Source organism: Clupea harengus, chromosome 13 (genome assembly GCF_900700415.2).
Source record: "Clupea harengus chromosome 13, Ch_v2.0.2, whole genome shotgun sequence".
Taxonomy (NCBI): Eukaryota; Metazoa; Chordata; class Actinopteri; order Clupeiformes; family Clupeidae; genus Clupea; species Clupea harengus.
Genome location: NC_045164.1, coordinates 22,722,706 through 22,744,466, shown reverse-complemented (window position 1 = coordinate 22,744,466; position 21,761 = coordinate 22,722,706). Strand labels below are relative to the sequence as shown.

General features: G+C 49.5%; 1 protein-coding gene across 1 annotated transcript in view; it reads right to left on the bottom strand.

Annotated features, from left to right (window-relative positions):
* Positions 1–21,761, bottom strand: part of LOC105893431 (WD repeat containing planar cell polarity effector) — a gene marked incomplete at its 5' end in the record, with an annotated part of 68,192 nt that overhangs the window by 16,318 nt on the left and 30,113 nt on the right. The window contains 7 exons of the mRNA XM_031578573.2: positions 628–751; positions 2,210–2,398; positions 7,298–7,931; positions 12,614–12,811; positions 15,993–16,129; positions 18,888–19,002; positions 20,883–20,942. Of these exons, the coding sequence (XP_031434433.2) occupies positions 628–751; positions 2,210–2,398; positions 7,298–7,931; positions 12,614–12,811; positions 15,993–16,129; positions 18,888–19,002; positions 20,883–20,942 (1,457 nt within the window). The remainder of the gene's footprint in view (positions 1–627; positions 752–2,209; positions 2,399–7,297; positions 7,932–12,613; positions 12,812–15,992; positions 16,130–18,887; positions 19,003–20,882; positions 20,943–21,761) is intronic.

Genomic DNA, 21,761 nt, shown 5'->3' with positions numbered 1-21,761 from the left:
AAGAATTCAACAACACACCCACAAATGAACATGCTGGCCCACCTGTCCCACGAAAGCTTCCTGCTTCTCTACCATGTTATGAGTGCATGCATGCAAATGACAGTTTTTCAGGTTGCGCCATTCGCTGACTGATTCTGATTCTGATTCTGATTATTACGTTCCATGCGTTAATAACTCCCTCCTTTTCTAGGGTCATCTAAGACACTTGTTGCTCTGAATACTAGTCATTCTACAAATGCAACCTATGCTCAAATTGTTTTTAACAGTCATGAAATGACTGAATAGGGAAGCGGACCCTTATGAGTAAATTTACGTCCTGTTATGTAGAATACAGGGACAACAAAGGAATACAGCATTTTTGGAAGACTGGAATGTCGATTCTACTCTCTTGTAATTCTATGACTAACCCTTCAACCTTCACCCTTCACTAAATTCCTGCTGCCTGTCTGTGTGTGTGTGTGTGTGTGTGGGGGGGGGGTATCTGAGAGGACAGTGGGGTCTCCTGAGGGTGGGGTCTCCTGAGGGTGGGGTATCCTGAGGGTGGGGTCTCCTGAGGGTGGGGTCTCCTGAGGACAGTGGGGTCTGAGGCTGACTCCAGGGGTTGGGCTGAACCAGAGAGGGCCTCACCTGAGCAGGTGATGGAAGAAGCGGCGTGCGTATCTGCTGATGGGTTCCCGGAACTCCAGAACCACCGTGTCAGAGATGGGCCGGGACGGAGCGTAGAACACACCCAGGGCTGCCTCCAATTGGGCTGTGTGTGGAAAAAACACACACACACACACGCACACGCGCACACGCACACGCACACGCACACGCACACGCACACGCACACGCACACGCACACGCACACGCACACGCACACGCACACACACACACACACACACACACACACACACACACACACACACACACACACAGGTGACCATAACAACAAAACTCTTGCACACATTTAGCAATCAGTCCCACCAGGATTTTGCGGGCCTTTTTGAAGATAGTTGCGTCCTAAAATTCCTGATTTCGCGGGAGCTTTTCCAAAAAGTTGCGATGAAAGTTGCAGTGTTTTTTAGGTGTTTGTTGCGATGAAATTGCGGGAGCAAGTGAAAGTTGCGATAAAAAGTTGCGAATTTCACTCTTTGTAATTATAATTGAGTAATTTGTTGAAGAATAAGTAATTAATGAACAAACATTAATTAAAGACCTTAACAACATGCCAAACAAAAGATTACCAGGACTACTTAACTTATAACTTAAGCCTATGTAAACGCTGAATCCAGATTCAAAAGGTTTCAATACATTTATTTTTGTTTGAATGATTTCATTCTAGACGTTTCTGCCGTTTTCATTCTATGTTTTGCTGTGGCAAAGTGCTTATTAATCGACGATTTCCACTTATGTTCGACCACAATGCAAAATAGTTTCCCTCCACTTTCGTGTAGAATGCCAGGGTACTACTTTTTGCGATCTTTTGCTGATACCGGGTTGGACTATCGCAACTAAAATATACGCCTAAATGTCATTTTAAAACGATCATCTAGTGTATTAAATCCTCGACGACTTTTTCTGGAGCCAATAAATGAACTTCCGAACACTTCCTGACACTCAGAGAGACTAGAACACATTTTGATTGAGTGGGTAGGGATACGTGGCAGGTGTGTAATTCTAAAAGCATGATGTAAGTAGGGTCTGTGCTGGTGCCTTACGCATTATTATTACACAGATGTTCCTCATGTAGAAGAGTTCTATTCTACCAGCCTGAAGCAGATATGACATCACTGGTACAGCTGAACATTATTACATATGTAGAAGAGTTCTATTCTACCAGCCTGAAGCAGATATGACATCACTGGTACAGCTGAACATTATTACATATGTAGAAGAGTTATATTCTACCAGCCTGAAGCAGATATGACATCACTGGTACAGCTGAACCTGGAGTTTTGATTAGTTTCACACATGTTTCCAGGAACAATTACCACTCACAATTATGTGAAAGCACTGAACCAAACAGAGGGGCGTAATTTGTTTGATTTGATTTGAAAAGCTCTATTCTTTAACCAAGAGTGAGTCCCGCGCCACTGGACCTAAAACAAAGCACAGCGGGGCAGCTGATACGGCACAGCTCCGTATCAGACCCCCCAACCCCCGAGAGGAAGGCTGAGAGGATGAGGAAGAGTCGGAGGGCCGCCTGGAGATGAAGAGGACGTCTCACCCTCGCGCTCGGCGTTCAGCGGCAGCCTCAGCAGGTGCTCGGCGACGGCGCTCAGGGCGCGGTAGCACTCGCCGCCCGTCACGCTCCAGTCCAGCGCCGCCAGGATGCCCAGCGCCTCGCCCACCTGCCCGTGCCGCACCCTCTGGTGCACCAGCTCCGCCGGCCCCAGCTGCCCCCCCGTCAGAGCCCCTGCAGAGACACCATGACAACCAGGACCACATAGAGTCAAAAACGAATGAACACTTCTTAATAAAGCTCTAAGCACAAAGATAATTACACTTCAGTTTACATCCTAATCTACTGGGCCCCTCTGGGCCTCCTCACAGGGACCTGGTATTAATGGTATCCTCATACATTATGTGTGTAGGTATGTAGGTGACCGTGCATATTAAGTGACCTGTGACAAAAAAAAAAAAATCCTGCTCGAGAGGACTTGTACGGTCTTAAAAAAAAAAACACCATAATTGTTAGACTGTGTGTAGGTATGTAGATGACCATGCATATTAAGTGACCTGTGACAAAAAAATTAAAAAATCCTGCTCAAGAGGACAAAAAACACAAATCATTGTTAGACTGCGTGCCGGATAGTGGGGCTCTAAGTTACTGTACTCACAGCTATGCTCTACTAATGGCCACTTCTCCTCCAAACTCTAGCCAATTAGGCCACACATTCCTCATCTGTTTGGCCGGCACCACACTGTACCCTTCCTCTCACACTGCGTCAGCCATCATCAGGTCAACCGCCAGGGCTAGCGCTCAACTCCCGTCAGCCAATGGCTGCGGCCGACGTGCCTCCCACACACGCAGATAGCGCAGAAGGCTGTGCGGGGCTCTCTAGGCTGGGTCAGGCTCAGGGTAAGTAACTGGCAGAAGATCTTTAAAGGCACTGCACGGCGCCAGATTGGCATCGACGGCCGCATCGATCGCCTCTCTCTGCTCGACAGCAGGCTCGTGCTGCAAGCTACAAGCCCTGTGCTAGAATATACATGGAGTCAACAGGGCAGAGTGAGGTCCATTCCATGCACAGAGTCCGTGTATGTAAACACTATAAAACCTGCTTGAGAGCAGCAGCTCAGTGAGTCACAAGGTCTTAGTTTCTTCCGTCAGTTCTGGTGATTTTGTTTTTCCGCAGGCATGTCCTGTGAGTTACTGAGGCCATGTGATGCAGCTATGATGATGATGATGATGATGATGATGATGGTAACTATTAGTTTTCTATTCTCCTTTACTCACTTCCTTTTCCTGTCGGCTTCCCTCGTGCATGCCTTCACCTGCCATCTCCCTCTCCACCTTCTCTTTACAACCCATCCTCATTCTTTTTCTTTCTTCTTCACCTCCACCCCTCTCGTCACTACCCATCATCTTCCCCCTCCCTCAATTCTTCTCCATCATCCTCCATTCTCTTCCATTCTCTTAAATTGTCACCCTTCCTCTCTAGCACCACCTCGTCTCCTCTCTCTCTCTCTCTCTCTCTCCCTCCCTCCACCCTTCTCTCTCTCTCTCTATCTATCTCCATCCACCCTTTTCTCTCTCTCTCCTTCCACCATTCTCTCTCTCTCTCTCTCTCTCTCTCTTTCCCTCTACCCTTCTCTCGCTCTGCTGTGCAGGGGTTTCCGTGACTTTGGCAGACGGCGGTCCGGGCCGGGGGCCTGTGATCACAATGAGCAGTAATCACCCGAGGCTAGCCGACACCTCCACTGCCGGTACGCCCACAAAAAGAGTGGACTTAATTATTCAGCAGTCCGCTAATCCGCCGGTATTGAATCACCGGCGGCAGAAAGGCATAATCAATCGTAGCACCGCTTAACCTTGTTCATTCCTCAACAGGAGCTAAAGCCAGTGAGCTCCGCAAAAACCAGCGAAACAAAGGCCCGCGCAACAGTCATAATGAAGATCGCACTTGCAGCGCACACACTCACACAGGCTCTGAACACACTCTGCAGTCTGCCAGGGTGTCTTTTTTTTTCTTCTTTTTTTGGCAAGGGTTACGATCCCCCCCCCCCCCCCCCCACCTCCCTGCAGGTAAATCCACAGGAGAGCCCTGAGTGATTTTCTTCAGCCTAATCTGATACTGGTGGCACCCAGGAGGCCGGCCCTGGTCAGGTGCGTGTGTCCTCCATCAGTGATGGGGTCACGTGTGGATGTGGAGCGCTTTTTGGGTTTTTGGGGGGGTTTTTGACGGCCACCATATTGTCTAATTGATTTAGAAGAAATGGTGTGAGCGGGGGGGAGGTGGGGGGTGTGGGGGTGTGGGCATGGGTGCTCCCAATTAAAATTACAAGCAGGCAATTAGCAGGCAGGCCTGCCTAAATCCTCTAAAGAGCCAGCTAATGTGGCTAACGCATCAGCTGAGCTTCCCATGGCAGAGAGACGAACGGGGCGGAAATTAGAGTCGTGCGCCACCGTCGGTTCCCGGCTAAGTCTCTTTGGAGACGGGAAAGCAGAGTATGTGGAGGGAGAGGGCGGATTATCCACGGGAAAAAAAAAAATTCCCGACCCCCCTGTTTGCTTTGGTGACACAAACACAGGCCACAGAAATCGGGCTCAGGAGGACTCCCTCACACCCTGCAGAGACCACCGACTTCAGCGCTGCCCACGGGGCAGATGGGAAATCACTCATGACAGGAGATATAAGAGCAGCGCTGATGGAAACAGGAAGTCAAAATCAGAGTCGTGTCAGGAAACAGGAAGTGACAGGGTGGACATCAATTATCTGAGCCTGCCAAACAGAGAATTGGGGCCAAAAATGAAGGTAGATAGCGAGATAGGAAGCAAACTGCAGCGATATGTTAATGTGCAATCTTTCACAACCACAAACACAAGGTCGGTGGGTTCCACTCCAACTCCAGTATTCAAGGGCTTCTAAGAAGAATTCCCTCAAGGGAGGTCAAAGGCTCGTTCATTTCATGGCATCGCTTAAATAACCTTATCTGTCATCAGGCTGGGTCAAGACAGAGAAAGGTATCATTTAGAAGTACGGAGAGATGTTCCTCATTGTTGGGCCGTGCAGAAGCATCATCACTGTTTACAGACATCTGACATCTTCAGGTCCACCTGCATCTCTGCACTCCAGGTGTGGGCTTCTGCACTAAACAACAACCAGTAAACAACTACCAGTAAACAAAAAAAAATAAACAGGACACCATTTGGCTTTGGGGGCTAGAACAGTTTTTTTTTTTTATGTGCACGTGCCTCTCGGAAAAATACTCTGAAATATTAAGGAATATTCCGACACGCTCATGAGTCGTATCACACACGCTCGGAATCAGAGGAACGTTCTGCACCAAATTAAGCAATTTAGATGATTTTCCACTCCCATTGGCCTAATGTCAGTGGAAAAAAGGAGGCAGTGGAAACAACAGCCTCCAACATGACGCAACTGTCACGACGAAATATTATAACGCCATGCTAAATTTGTTTATGCTTTGATTTCAATGTGCAAATTAGTCTTCCTTTCCTTTCCTCTTGTGCTCTCTCTCTCCCTCTCTCTCTCTCTCACACTCCCCCCCCCCCTTTTTCTCTGTCTTCTCCTAGTGTGGAACCCAGCTGCCCTTCAATATCCCGTCTGCAAACCAGAGCAACTCCAGCAAACGTGTGCCCAGATGAGATAACTGGAGAGGCGGCGGGGAAAAAAAAGGCAGTGAGAGAGAGAGAGAGAGAGAGAGAGAGAGAGAGAGGAGAAAAAGAGGCTTCCTCTGGAAAGCTGGCGGCGTGCCAAGGCTTTCTTCCTCCGCTGCTTCTAGCTCACTCCATCATGTAGCGGGCCTAATGAAATGAGTCAATAAATAAAGGAGCAAGCGAAACAAGCAGGCAGACAAACAAACAAACAAACAAACCCAAACGCGCCACGCAGCCGTCCCCCTGAATTACCCGTTAACACAGAGATGCACGTTTTCTTTTTTCTTTCAGTTTTTTTTATTTTTTTTTACTTTCTTCATCAAAACCCTGGCACACGATCAGAGGAGAAAGGGGACTATTGTCGTCCTACCGCCTCTCTCCTTTCTCCAATTATTCCTTTCTCTCTCTCTCTCTCTCTCTCTCTTTCTCTTCTCTTCTCTTCTCTTCTCATTCAAACTTCAGTTGAGCTGCAGTGTGTCACATCTTCCTCCAAAGTCACAATTAAACACGGGTGCCTTGGCAGGTTTTGATTGGCAAACTTTATCTGAGTCCCCGAGGGACACGCAGCCACTGTAAATGATTTATCGGCAAAAGTACATCCCATAATACTCCTGGAGGCTCTGGCCTCGGGGCAGTTATTGAGTGACCTCTACAAGTGAGGCTCCTCCCCCCCTCTGTGTTACTGCCAAATTAAACTGAATGTTGTGTGTGTGTGTGTGTGTGTGTGTGTGTGTGTGTGTGTGTGACCCGAGGTATCATTTATCGGAGGTGTATGTTTCAGTCGCAGGTATTGAGAATAAACTCATTAAACTAATTAGTTCCGGTATTAAATGCGACTGATCAGTGGCTGCAGTGGGTTGCAGTGAAACAGCGACTCTGCTGCAGACAGCCAGCGGCGAGCAGCTACACAGGAATAAAATACACCTGGAGCCCCAGCAACACGCTCGCTACCGCTGAGAAACCTTCTGTTCAAGCTGAGCCCATCCTGGTACCTGAGCCCCGTCTACCTCGCTCTTATTTTCTCTCTCAGTTAGCCTCCGCTCTCATTTTACTGCTCCACTCCTCTCTCTATCTAGTTCTCTCCATCTCTGTGTTCACTTCATCTCTCAAACAGCTGCTCGCTTCCCTTTGTTCTCTGTGCTTCACCCTTTCCTCCTGGCTGGCTCGCATATGTGCACACACATACATGCACACATGAACACATGCACACACACATACACAAACACACACACACACACATGCACACACACACAGATTCATGCACACATGCACACATGCACACACACACAGACACACACACATACATGCACACATACACACAGACACACAGACACACTCACAGACACACATACATGCACACATGAACACATGCACACACACACACACAGAGACACACACACACACACACACACACACACACACACACACACACACACACATATACATGCACACACACACAGACACACTCACCCAGCTTGAGCCTCAGTGCAGCCACAGGCCCTCCGTGGAAGCTGAGCAGCAGCAGGTCGTGGACCTCCAGCCCCCCCTCTCCCGCCACCTGACCCCCCCACTGTGATGCAGCCCACTGCAGCGCCGCCAGGCCCCCGGGGGCCCTCAGGTGCCGGCACAGCTGGAGGGTGGGGCCCGGAGGCTGGGGCAGCTCCTCGGCCAACAGCCGCAGGGGCAGAGGCGCCAGGCCCAGGTCGAAGCACTGGAGCTCGCCCTGGTCACCCCCTACCACCAGCAGGGCCCCCGCAGGGTGCCAGGCACACAGGCTGGGCAGCATGGGGCACTGGGCCCGTAGCGAGAGCCCGCGGTCCCAGTCGTGCAGCACCAGCGAGGAGTCGCTCAGGCCCAGCAGGAGGCGGGTTTCAGAGGGGTCACGTGAGCAGCTGATTGGCCGACAGGGGAGGGGGAGGCGCTCGACGGACAGGCACTGCAGGCGGCCGCGGGCGCTCTCGTAGGTGGAGCTCAGTGCCGTGACGGTGGCGTCGGGTTCTACGGGCGCGGCTGCGGGCACCTCGACGGTCAGCAGCTGGTATGGCTGAGTCAGACTGAAGGTGCAGTCCAGCGGGTCACCCTGGGTACGCACACAGCTCAGCACCTGCAGAGAGACAGAGACAGACAGAGAGACAGAAGAGGAGAGACAGACAGAAGCAGACAGAGAGACAGAGACAGACAGAAAGACAGAGGCAGACAGAGAGACAGAGAGACAGACAGAGAGATAGAGAGACAGACAGAGAGATAGAGAAGACAGACAGACAGAGAGACAGAGAAGACAGACAGACAGAGAGACAGAGGCAGACAGAAGAGGAGAGAAAGACAGAGAGACAGAGAGAGACAGACAGAGAGACAGAGAGAGACAGACAGAGAGACAGAGACAGACAGAAGAGGAGAGAAAAAAAAAGTCAGCAGGGAACAGAATAACAATTTAGACCAAAAATATAGAGGAGTAAAAGGCAAAAAAAAAGTAGTGCAAGTGAAGATAACAGGTCTGCAACCACGTGGTCTACAAGACTCATTATGACTGTAAACAGCACCTTCAGATCATTCCCCTCTCCCTCTCCGCCTCCTCGAATAAATCAAACAGAATCACAAATGCCTTATTGATCAGGCTGCCATGTATATCTGACATTTTTAAATATCACTTGACGAGATATTTATATTTATTTTTCCCCCCTCGATGGCCGGTCGATACGGGATGAAAACCCCGCTCCTGCCCTGGGAATGCCGACGTGCGAGAGAGAGGGAGGCCGCGACAGGACGCAGTGACCGTGGCCGCGGCCGCGAGGCGAAGCGCATGGCAGGGCCAGTGTGTAAGACACGTGTAAAGTTAATATTCAGCGTGTGTGCTACATCACTTGCGCAAACAGGGGCACCGTGACAAAAGATATCGCCGCCATGCGCCACCGCTACAATGAGGCATTCTGTAAATTTGTTTGGAGATTTAACCTCTACACACACAGGCTTAAAAAGTTCCTATCGGAAAAAAGCATTCAGGGTCCCCCCCCCCCGCCCCCCCCTTTCTCGCGGTTGCCTGCAGTAATGAGTGCGGTTCATTTCGCCGTGTAGACAGAACGGGGGATCGGGCCTGGCTGGCGCAAAGCTGGGTTTTGTCGGCGAGTGCCAAAAAGGGAGTTAAGCAGGTTGCCTATGGTCTATGTGAGGAAGCAGATGATTTTTTTTCCCATAATCCCCGGGGCCGGCTCCTGCTGCTCCCCAGGGGGTGGCGGAGGGCGAGAGAGGGAGGGAGGAGGAGGTGGGGGGGGAGGTGCTGACAGCACAGAGGAGAGATCCGGATCGCTGCCAGCTCTCCACAGTGGCGGGGCCCGCTGAGCCACACCTGCCCCAGCCACGGGCCCCGTCCACTGGGCCCCGTCCGCAGCTGGCCTGGGCCTCAGCACCAGCCGCCCCGCTGACCCGGGTGCGCTTTCTCCACGGCCCCAGCCACTGGTAGAGGCCAGGCGGATGGCCACGACCCAGCATCTCTGCTGGGCTTATCCCACCATGAGTGGGCCGCTCTCTTCAGCAGGACAACACACACACACACACACACACACACATACACAGCCTCACACACACACCAACAATAAAAAGAACACAAAAAACACAAACAGCAAAAATGAAAACGACAAAAACAACAACAACAACAACAACAACAAAAAAGGTAACAGTGGCAGCCGTTGGTTAGCTGGCATCTGCTGAGGCACTGTGGGCCATTTTGGGGGTGTCCTCCTCTTCCCTCCCTGCCCCCCTCCCCCAGCCCTCGTTGAAAAGCGCTTTAACATCTTCACAGGGTGATCCTTCTTAAGACCTGCATTGAGAGACGCCTCAAATCCCCACAGCTGTTCCTGAAACAATGAGAGATTCAATTTCACAAAGTGAGCCCAAGACAAACGGCATCTCCGCGCACCTCCAGAGCTCAAACGCAGCCAGAGAGAGAGAGAGAGGGAGAGAGAGGGAGAGGGAGAGAGAGAGAGAGAGAGAGAGAGAGAGAGAGAGAGAGGGGAAGAGAGAGAGAGAGAGGGAGGGAGAGGGAGAGAGAGGGAAAGGGAGAGAGAGAGAGAGAGAGAGAGAGAGGGGAAGAGAGAGAGAGAGAGAGGGAGGGAGAGGGAGGGAGGTAACAGCGGTAAGTAGGTCTCTCCTAGTTATTGGTTTCAGTGACTGGTCAAAACTATTCTTCTCTATTCTTCTCCTCTCTTCTCTGAACTCTCTCCTTTTTTCTTCGGGAGGCATGAAAGATAAACCCAGCATCGTCCAGCTGAGTGCCAGCCCTTGTTCACAGCAGTGCCCTTTTTGAGCCAATTTTCCAGCCCACAGAGCAGAGAGAGAGAGAGAGAGAGAGAGAGAGAGAGAGAGAGATGGAGTGAGAGAGTGGGGGAAAGAAGAGGAAGAGAAAAAGAGAGAGAGCGAGAGATAAACGAGGAGAGGGTGGTGACTCCTGAATACTTTTCTTGGTCTCCAGATTGGGGCACAGACGCGGCTAGGAGCAATCCTGTTGCCACTGCACAGATACTTCTCAGCCTGGTGTGCCATGAAATCCTCCACTGCCTCCTGCACATACTGCCCTCATGTACGCCAGAGAGAGAGAGAGAGAGAGAGAGAGAGAGGGAGAGAGAGAGAGATGGAGAGAGAGAGAGAAGACGGCCTACGGACCACAGGCTTACAACACCCCCCCACCCCCCCCCCCGAACCCCACTGCTAGGAAATGTGGAAAACAAGGAATTTTTTTTCTGATAGTGTTGAACTGGTTTGAAGTGATTACATTAAACAATTTTTTTATTTGGTTTTCATCCATCTTGTTTGTATTCATCAAGATGTTAAGCTACAGTAATAATATGAAATGCTAATAAATATCTCTATTGTTATACGAGGAGCAAATGTGGATATTTTAGCATAATGAGCAAGGCATTTTCCTACAGTGCTTATTTGGGTTCGTGTGCGCCATGGCTGGAAATGTCTGTTAGCAGTTGTTCGTCTGGCATCATAAACATACAGACAACCAAGGGGGATAAGTGTTAGAAGATAGATAACAGGATACACACACACACACACACACACACACACACGAGAAGCACACACATAAGAGCAAACACATAAACATATACACATACACACACGCAGACAAACATAAAACAACAACAGCAACAATAACAATATTCAGTCTGAAAAATATGTGCATCTGTTTACTTTTTTCCATTAAGATGATTACATTTCAGCGAGAGGGAATCGTTAAAAATGTTAAACGGCTGCATAAACCGGCACACATACCGGTACGTATTTTTTTTTTTCTTCCAGCCGCCTTGGCTCTTCTTATCAGCAAGGGGTAAGAATTAAGACCACATAGGGAAATAAATCAGACTTTTAAATGCCAGAGACTTAAGTAGAAAATTGGCTTAGCATGCAGATAGCAAACTTAACAAAGGGAACATATATATGAGCTTGAAGTGATTGAAGTCCCAGCCTTTCTGATGAGCAAAGTGTTTGATTTGCTCCATGGGTCTTACATAAACTGCTAGCTTAATTTCACACTGCGGATCTGAAAATGACAACAAACACTTTAATTAGAAACGATGCAGGCAAGGAGACTTTAATGTTCTTTAAGCGGAAAAGGGGGGAAGAAAATAAAAAAAAAAAAAAAAACTAGGTGAAGGACTAAGATAAATCCAGTGCGGGTTCCAAACCGTCTGAACCGCCCGGCATCCTCGCCTGTTTATTTATTTCTCTCCAAACCTCCCCCCACAGGCCTCCGTTTGTTTTCATTATGTGCATATGCAATTGGTAACGCTTTTCTTTCACTCCCTCTCCATTGCCTCCCTCCCTCTTTCTCTTTCTCTCTCTCTCTCTCTCTCACTTGCACGTCTTTGCCTCAACTCTTATTTCCTTGCATCCCCCCACAACACTCCTGAATATTTTGCATGTGTTTAAGAGGCGCCATGCTATCATTTCTTAAGCTGTGCAACTCGGCAAATTTGGGATCGTCGTCTGCGTACGACATTCCCGCTTCTTTACCAGAGCGGAGGGGTGGTGGTGGATTGGAGGTGAATGGAGGGGGGTGTTTAGGGGGTACCAGTCGGTTTGTGGTGAGGCAAAGATGCTGCTGATGCCTGTGCCCAAATCACAGCTTAGTTCCCCATCCTTACCCAAAAATAAATAAACAAACCGAATGGAATGAAATTGAAACGCTACCCCTGAGACGCCTAACGCCGAGGCTAGGCTACCGCTAAAGCTCTGAGCCAGTGATGAGTGGGGAGGGGATAGTCATCGCTGTTACATTTCCATGGTGTCTGCTGCTTGCCGCCGCCGTGGAACTCCTGGGAGATCAAAGTCCGTCGGAGTCTTAGGAGAACTCAGGGAGACGCACGCGCACGCGTGTCTCTTATGCCTGACAAAATCCCATCATCCCCATTCCCCTAAGCTGGAGTCAAGATGACATGGAGTCCTGCGTGTGCGGCGCTAAAAAAGCCACAGTGTTGCATAAGTGGAACTAACGTTGACGCAACGTCACACAAAAATGCGATGCAGAGAGCAAGACTGCGAAAACAAGAAGAAGAAGGAGGTGGAGAGAGAGCGCCCCGGACCCTGATCAGTCGAGCGTCACTGCAACATCATTAAAGGCCTCTCCATTATTTAGGAGGTTATGCCCTAGTTATTAATTGACCGGTGTGTTTACATTACAGCCCAAGCACACACACTTCCTCCCCCTCCCTCTGCTCCTGATTGACTTTCATCACCCGTGACCCAATCCCTGCGTCTGAGCGGGCCTGCCGGCCTGGTGGGTCTCACCTTGAGGCCCGGGGGGTCGGAGCAGCTCAGCAGAACCAGGTTGGCCCGCTCGGCCTCGCTGGGGAGCGGAGACCAAGGCCGGGCCTCCTCGTTACGCGGCGCCGGCCACCAGCACACGGCCACGTCCTGCGAGCGGTTCAGCCCCACGCGCCGGCCCGGGCGCCGTCCCGCTCCGCCGGGCAACGCCACGCTGGAGATCTGGAGACGGGAGGGGTGCGGAGGGGAGAGAGAGAGAGAGAGAGAGAGAGAGAGGAAAACAAAAGAAGAGCAAGGTGATCAACATAGACATGAGCTGGGTGGAGGGATCAGACTGTGCCCCCATGGTGCCCGCCAGGTAGCCACAACAGAAAGTAAGAGAGAGAAAGAGAGAGAGAGAGAGAGACTTTCTTCCAATTATGTAGCAGTGTTGCTTTAGTTATATGGTTGCATCTTTCACTTTTGGGGTATTCAGGGTTTTAGGCTCCCCCCCAACCCCCCAACCCCCCCCTTCACATAATTCATTTCAATAACCGTATTTGTTCGCTATTCTTTCTGGCGGCGGGAGGTTGTTTACCCGCAAATACAGACACGCTTCTACGCACTAAGGGCTGCGGACCGTGCCTGTAATGAGATCTCAAGGTGCCCGGCACAGTTCATCGAGAGAACGCGGCCGTCCAATAACCGCCACAACAATAAACAAGACGCATTGTAGGGGGGGGGGGGGGGGGGGGGGGGGGTAGATAAACCCCCCGACGCAAATGAATGCAGCCTTCTAACTTGAAGGTCTTCTGCTATGACCCCAGTCTTTTATGTGGGGACCGAGGAGCTTATTTGCTTTTCTGTAACAAGAGCGATTTCCATACCGCCTTTTATGGTGCTGGGGTTTATCTGCGCCAGTCACAACACAATGGTGTCTTCCCTGTGTGTCAACAGCTCTATCTCGCCAGTCCCAGACTCGTGGCTGCCCGACCCGCCGCCATGTTGGAGTGGGGAGGGAAGTGCGGGCATGAGCGAAGGGAATCGAGAGGGTGGTGTAGTTGCGGGGTGTGTCTCGGAGCTGAAAGATCATTTGGCTTTGTGATGGCTGTTTAAAGGCACCAGAGATAGGGGGGGTGGGGGGTGGAGGAGGGAGAGGGGAGCTAGGTTTAGATTTCCCCCACCCAAATTTCACACCAATGAGACGGACGAAAATCGCCCAAAAAATATATCAAGAGACGTTAAAAAAAAAAAAAAAAACCCACACACAGACGCAGAGGAGGGGGAGAACACATATCTTCTTTTTCTCCCCTCCTCTCCCAAAACACACACACACACACACACATACAGACAAACACACACACACATTCCCCTCCAACTTGCCATCTTGCTGGCGTTTGCTGGTCAGCAATAATCAAACTGCTTTCTGGGGGATTAGACTCAAAGCTTAGCCTACTGGACCAAACACTGGGTGAGGCCAGGGGGGTCCCCTTATCAGCTGTGTGCTTCTGGAGCCAGCCGCACTACAGGACAGATTGCTTTCATATTCCTGTCTGTGCCGCAACAAAGGCCGACAGTAATGCTATAACGCCACAGAGCAATGGTGTTAAGGGCCCGATGCATTTATGTATTGTGTTTAGCACATAATCAGACTCATCCAAATTGTGATCTCACCACTTGGCTCTGGCCATTAAAATGGGGTTAATGCTTTCAGGGGATGGAATAAAGCCTCTTCCCTCCAAATTCTTTTTTTTAATTTTTTTATATGTGGACCAAATTTTTTTGGGGGGGGGATGGGAAGAGATATATAATTATATAAATTAATGAAAGAGGAAGAGGAGAGAGACAGAGAGAGAGAAAACAAGGAAGAAAAGATCACCTCTGTTTTTTTCCCCCCAGCTTTGCCCCAAAAGTGGGGTAAAGGGGCAGACTTGACCCTGCCCCCCCCCCCCCCCCCCCCCTCCTTTCTCCGCTCCCCAACCTTCCCGTCTCCTCAGCAGAGGCATAAGCTGGGCGAACATCACAAAGTGAAAGAAATCCCCGCAATTATGGATCTCCCTCCTTCACCCCGTCAATGCAGATCCTCCTTCAGGCTCAGACCAGTCGTCCTCTAAAAGCTTCCCTGCCTGTCTGCCTGCCTGCCTGTCTGTCTGTATGTCTGTCTGTCTGTCTGCCGCTCTTTTATATCACACATTCATGGCTACTAGAATGTGGACGCAGAGAGTGTATGAGCCACACTGAATTTACATTTCTATGCTCTCGTTTAGTCAGGCACTTCTATCGAAAGCCACTGATAGCGCCATGAATGGAGACGAGTATCTGCAAGTATGCATCCGAGCTCCGTTCAAGGTAAGAAGAAAGATGTTCACCTCTCTGACTCGAAGAGTTTACTTCTGTGGTAAAGTGTGGAGGATCACATATAGCTGCGGGCTGGATCCGGTTCTTCGAGATGATCAGATATCCATATGTATTTCTCTTATTTATGATTGTATCGCTATTAATGTAATCGGTTAGCATGTCAATCAGGCTGCCATTGACTGTACTATAACATGATATGCTAGATAATTAAACTCTAGAGCTCTGTCTGTTAGTGAAATGGAGGAGTTGTTTAGCTCACTGTGCCTCCCATGAATTCTCTTCACGCTTCATAGACACCATCTATCAAACCTCAGGACAGCATGAAGACATTTGGTCAATCAGTGAACTTAAAAATTAAACACTGTGTAACTGTGGCCTAGAGAATGACAATAACCTCATCCTAAACAATAAGATAGATAGATAGATAGATAGATGGATACTTTATTAATCCCGAGGGAAATTTAAGTCATCCAGTAGCTTATACACATATACACCTCACCGACATACATACATAAATCACATATACATAGGGAGAACATATTCACACGGGGTGATAACAGGGTGAAGTGAACTAATCTTTAGAGAAGCCTTTTCACAAACTCCAAAGCCACTCAAAGACCAGTTAAGTGATTTCGACACTTTTTTTTCATCCACAGACAAACAGATCATTTGTGGTTATTTACTGTCCAATCCTCCGGTCCCCGAGGTGGCCCCCAGGGTGTGCAGATGGAGGAGAGGATGCTGGGTAATTGCTGCTGTGTCATTCCCTGTGGTGCAATGGGGAAGGTAAGCCACAAAAAGCCAAACAACCGTGGGCACCCCCTGGGTCCTTAAGTGCCTTTAATTGAGTCACCATGTATCCCCTATCCACCTATCCGGACCAACAGGTTGTGTGTGTGTGTTTCTGTGTATTGAGAATGTGTGTGTGCTTGGGGGGGCATCTGGAGTGTGGGTTTGAGTGTGGGTTTGAGTGTGTGTGTGTGTGTGTGTGTGTGTGTGTGTGTGTGTGTGTGTGTGTGTGTGTGTGTGTGTGTGTGTGTGTGTGTGGGTTGTGGATTGTTCTCACCTTAAGCTCAGAGGGAGAGAGCTTCTCCACGCGTCGACTGGGCTCAGGGGAGCCTTGGCTCTTCCTGGCCATGTGGACCAGACACACCTGGCTCTTCTCCACGAAGGTGAGGAGCAGAAGCTTGTCTGTGATGACAGCTGAAGGAGGAGAACAAACAACAGAATAATCCTAAAAACTTTAATTAAATCACTAAGAAACGCTGACATAACATAAAACTGCATGATCCGTTCAAATAAATACGTCGACTTGCACAACATTTTATCACGATCGAATCACTAATACATTAGATTGATGGTGTAAAACCATAAGACAGAAATCTCTAAATCACTAGTGCCCCTAACCGAACTAAGGGTCATTTTACCCAACAACACACACTTCCTACGGAGCACTGGAGCACAGGAGTCTTGACGCTGAACACACCTTAGAATGAGAGAAAGAGGAACGACACACACTTCCTACAGAGCACTAGAACACAGGAGTCTCAACGCTGAACACACCTTAGAAAGAGAGAACGAGGAACGAGGAAATAGTCTCCTGCCTGAGGGCTGTGCTGCTTTCATGCCAAAGACAGAAAATTGCACTTGATCCAGCTAAACTGTTCACAAGCCCGGTGAATGGTGATTAGCAATTAAGCCCACCACCCTTGCAAAAAATAATAATAATCTGTTTATGAAACCAATTAAACAGTTGGAAAAAATTAATACAAACCACTCAGATTGCTGGAGAGAATACTTCATCCCCCAAATAAAAAAAAAAAAAAAAAAACTCAACAGCAATTAGAAATGGAATACGGCGCATTTGTGGCATAATTATGTATCAAAACAAGCAGCTGTGAGAAAACGCGCTGTTTAATATGCACAACCATTTTTTACTGTCGAGCGATGCTCGAGAAACTGAGGGAGAGGCACTTCATGTATCAGCTGTTCAACAGACATGTAGTTTTGTTGGAATTGTTCAGACTTTGTTTGAATATTTTGTGTTATTTTGTATGCTGTTTTGACAAGACATTCTAAGTAGCGCACAGCTGCAGGGAGAAGTATTATTAATGGATATTAATCACGCCATAGCGTTTTACTGTATAAGTAAATGATTGAATAAGCATGTGTGCTTTTAAAAGATTACTCCCAACTAAGGCCAAATGCATGTTTCTTTAGCATTTATCGCTATGGAATTTACGGATGTCTGCTGTGGTAATCCATCCTAAAATCCCAAATTAACCATTCATGCTACAAAAACAGCTTGGCCCATATGAAGAACAGGTGGTTGATCAGGATTATTCAATAGGCTCTCCAAAGCAGCTTTAAAATCCACTTAATACCAGCTACTAGCGCAACATGTTGACACTGCAGTGCAAAAGGGCTTATCGGGGACAACATTTAAAGCATCTGTAAAATAATAAATGCTATGAGAAATCACTTAAGCACGACAAGTGACGAAACATGATGTAGTCTCCAAACGGTCTTGCCACAAGTCGACAGCTAACCCAGTGATGCTCTGTATTTACAAAGTAAGGGTCATAGAGTTTACTGCTGTGCGTTGCCCTAACGTAAGTTTATGAGAAAACCTCATATCATTTCAAGTAGGATCATGGGCATTCCATTGCGTATAGTACAGTAAGCAACTGTGTGTGTGAGTGTGAGTATGTGTGTGTACGTGTATGTACGTGTGTGTGTACATGTGTACATTTGTGGGTATGTGCGTGTGTGTGTGTGTGTGTGTGTGTGTGTGTCTGTGAGTGTGAGTGTATGGTTGTGAGTGTGTGTGCGTGGAGTCTGATTGAGTGAGCGTGCGTGTGTGTGTGTGGAGTCTGATTGAGTGTGTGTGCGTGTGTGTGTGTGTGTACGTTTGTGAGTGTGTGTGTGTGTGTGTGCATGATTGCGAGTGTGTGTGCGTGTGTGTGTGGGAGTGTATGGTTGTGAGTGTGTGTGGATTGTTAAATGGTTGTGAGTGTGTGTGGAGTCTGATTGAGTGTCGTGCGTGTGTGTGTGTGTGTATGATTGTGAGTGTGTGAGTGTGTGAGTGTGTGCGTGTGTGTGTGTGTTGAGTCTGATTGAGTGGCGTGTCCTGGCCCTCTCCTTGCCTCCCCATCCAGGCCATGTCCACGCGGTGAGCGGTGCGGTCAGGCACCAGCGAGCACAGGTCAGTGTGTGTGTGTGTATGTGTGTATGTGTGTGTGTGTGAGCACAGGTCCGCGGCTCTGCGGCGCTGCCTGGCTGAGACTAATTGAACAAGTGACAGATGTGAGAGAGGCCCGGCAGCCCCGGCCGCAGACAATTACTGCAGTAATTAGTGCCTCAGTGCCAATGAATGGGGCTCCACAGGAGGCCTTCAGGATGGAGGTGGGTGTGTGTGTGTGTGTGTGTGTGTGTGTGTGTGTGTGTGGAGGTGTGTGTGGAGGTGTGTGTGTGTGTGTGTGTGTGTGTGTGTGTGTGTGTGTGTGTGTGTGTGTGGAGGTGGGGTGCAATGCCAGCTCTCTCAGGTGTCTGGAGACTGACAAGGGTGGACAAGGAGGAGGCGGCGGCGGAGGAAGAGGAGGGGGAGGAGGACGAAGAGGGGGAGACTAAGGTAACAAAACAATAACACGAACGAGAAATAATTAGTAGACTTGGGACAGTGTCCATTTCCCTTTCCTTCGACAATGATGGAGAAGCCCCCCCCCCCCCCCACACACACACACACACACACCCGTCCCATACCTCCTCACACTCACGGGAATGGAACAGTGGAACAGTGGAACAAAAAAAAAAAAAACACAAAAGAAAACAACCTCTGTCTGGCTCCTCCTGGGAAATTGCGAAAGAGCAAAGGACAAAAGCCTTGCCGTCAATTACCTGTGGCCCTGTCGAGGCCCCAAGTGCATGCTGGGAGCCCAGGCGGCGCGCCGTGGTGACTCACCGTGGCTGATGGTGTCGGCGGGCAGACGGCCCAGCAGGGCTCTGTCTATGAAAACTCGCTCCAACTGGGCTCCGACCACAGAGAGGGTCACCAGCTCCCCGGAGCTCAGCAACAGCTGCACACACACACACACACACACACACACACACACACACACACACACACACACACACACACACACACACACACACACACACACACACACACACACACACACTTTTAGAATACACCTTTACACAAATTAACTTTACACACACACACACACGGCACACACACACTTTCAGAATACACCTTTACACAAATTAACTTTACAAACACACACACACGGCACACACACACTTTCAGAATACACCTTTACACAAATTAACTTTACAAACACACACACACTTTCAGAATACACCTTTACACAAATTAACTTTACACACACACACTTTCAGAATACACCTTTACACAAATTAACTTTGCACACACACACACACACACTTTCAGAATACACGTTTACACAAATTAACTTTACACACATTTAGAAGACACATTTGCACAATCTGACTTTGTAGGCCTACATATACTTTGTCCATGACCTTGCTGCCACTAGCCCAACACACGCTCCAGTATGTACATGAAAGCCCTATCAACACAACACACATGTAAAAAGAACATAGCATGGTGACACACAATGCAGTTTGGAGAAATGAAAATGCTCTCGGACCCGCATTAACCAATTCATTTGCACTCCTATCTGTGAAGTGTCTAAAGGGGCATGTTCTGTCAGACTGTCAAACTTGTCCTGTCGCCGAGCGGAATAAACAGGTATGGCTATCACTGATAGAATTCTGGAACATTCTGGAGCCCACCAATGAAGAGGGGGCGGTGGCACTGACCCACACCGCCAGCCGCGGGTCGCCGGCTCCAATCTGATACGGCTGTGGTGCACTCACTCCCGTTCCTCCTGACAACCGCACAAGTGCTGAAGTCCGTTGGACTGTGCCAGTTGTTCACACTTCCCTCTCTCTCCACCACTCCCACTGGCTCCCATCCCATCCCTCCTTCACTCTCCCTCTCTCATTTATTCTATTCACTCTCTTCCTTCCTCTCTACCATTCCCTCTCTTACACTCCATCTCCATCTCTCTCTCCATCTATCCCCTTTCCTTCGTCTTTCATTCCACATTTCTTCCCCAAACCTCTTTTTTCTCCCCTCTCTCTCTCTCTCTCTCTCTCTCTCTCTCTCTACCATCCCTCTTCCTCCCGTCTCTTTCTCCATCTAAACGGTCGGGGTGTAACACCTGGCCTTTGATCTGGGGAGGTGTGGCGGTGGTAAGTGGTGGGAGTGAAGCCTCTCTTGCCCCCCCGCTGTGACGGGGCTCCACAGGGGATGACAGCTCCCTCCTCAAACCCACTCGTTCTGCCCCCGCGTGAGGGCAAATAATAACGGGGCGTGAATGGCACTTCTCCGCCCCCTCGCCCCAATTACGATAACACAATTAATCAACCTCATTAAAAAAAAAAAAAAAGAGGTTGGTACACCTGTAGCTCAGCCGACCGGAGCGACGCGCACTGACTAGCGCAGGGAAGTCATTGTGTGCCGTCACAATGCCGAAGGATGTCTGGATGATGCTAATTGCTACATATGCTAATCACCTGAATGTAAATATGCAGTTTGACATGTACAAATGTACACTAATGAATGTAAATTAGTGGTATGACATGATTCATAATGGTAGGTTTATTCACACAACACATCCGCTTGTATGGTCTCTGGCTTTGTTTGCAGGAGCTGTTTGTTTATGATGATGATGATGATGATGATGATGATGATGATGATGATGATGATGGTGGTCCTCATGGATCTGTCTATTAGGTCTGTCTTTCCATATCAGTGGTGGGAAAACCTAAGCTGGGTGAGTGTGTGTGTGTGTGTGTGTGACCCGGAAAGCAGGCTTGAAGTTGGCCCCTAGTGAGACCAGCACGGGCAGCCGGAGAGCTGAGAGCTTACCTGGCAGCACTGCTTGGTCCTCCATCTGACGCAGACACAGGGCACGGTCTGCAGTAAGTCCTGTAGTGGAGACAAGAGGTGAGGTGAGCCAGAGCAGGCGACCAGGTGACCAGGTGAGCCAGAGCAGGCGACCAGGTGAGCAGCGGCAATTTCTTAAGTAGCACCGCTTAGCAGGATTGGCCGTTAGCAGGTGCTTGAACATATTTTTAGGATTTAGAAGCTTGGGGGTGGTGGGGGGCTTCAACCAGGGGCTGGATCGGGTGGTTAAGTAGCAATGACCACGACTTAGATACAAAAAAAAACGATGCGGGATGCAAACATGTAGCTGGAGTGGGAACACGCCTGACATGGTCATGGCATACGAGTCTCATGCGGAACTGTGCAGGGACAGATTTGGATGTGGTGTTTTAGGCTTCAGGGCTTCATCGGGAGGGGGGGGGGGAATAGACCTCTGCTGGGGATTAGCTGGATGTGGTTGGTGAGAGGAGATGGAGGAGCTGGACGGGGGATGAGAGCAAGAGAGGGGTGGAGAGGGGTGGGGTGGGAGGTTAAGACTGGGGTGGGTGGGGTAAGGCGAGTAAGGAGCCCGGGTGGGTCGGGTGGAGAGGGGTGGGGGGGGTGGAGAGGGGTGGAGAGGGGTGGGGTGGGTGGGGTAAGGCGAGTAAGGAGCCCGGGTGGGTCGGGTGGAGGATGTTTCCAGTTTCAGGCCGAGCGGAGTTGAGACGGGAGCCAGGGCCACGCCGAACAAAGCTGAGTCTGTGCGTCCGGGGCCGGGAGAGGAGGCTCGCCTGCAGCCCCTGGAGCACTGATCCCCCTCAAATATTGAGGCTGTTGACAGAGAGGAACCGAAAGAGAGGTGCTGAGAGAAAGAAAGAGAGG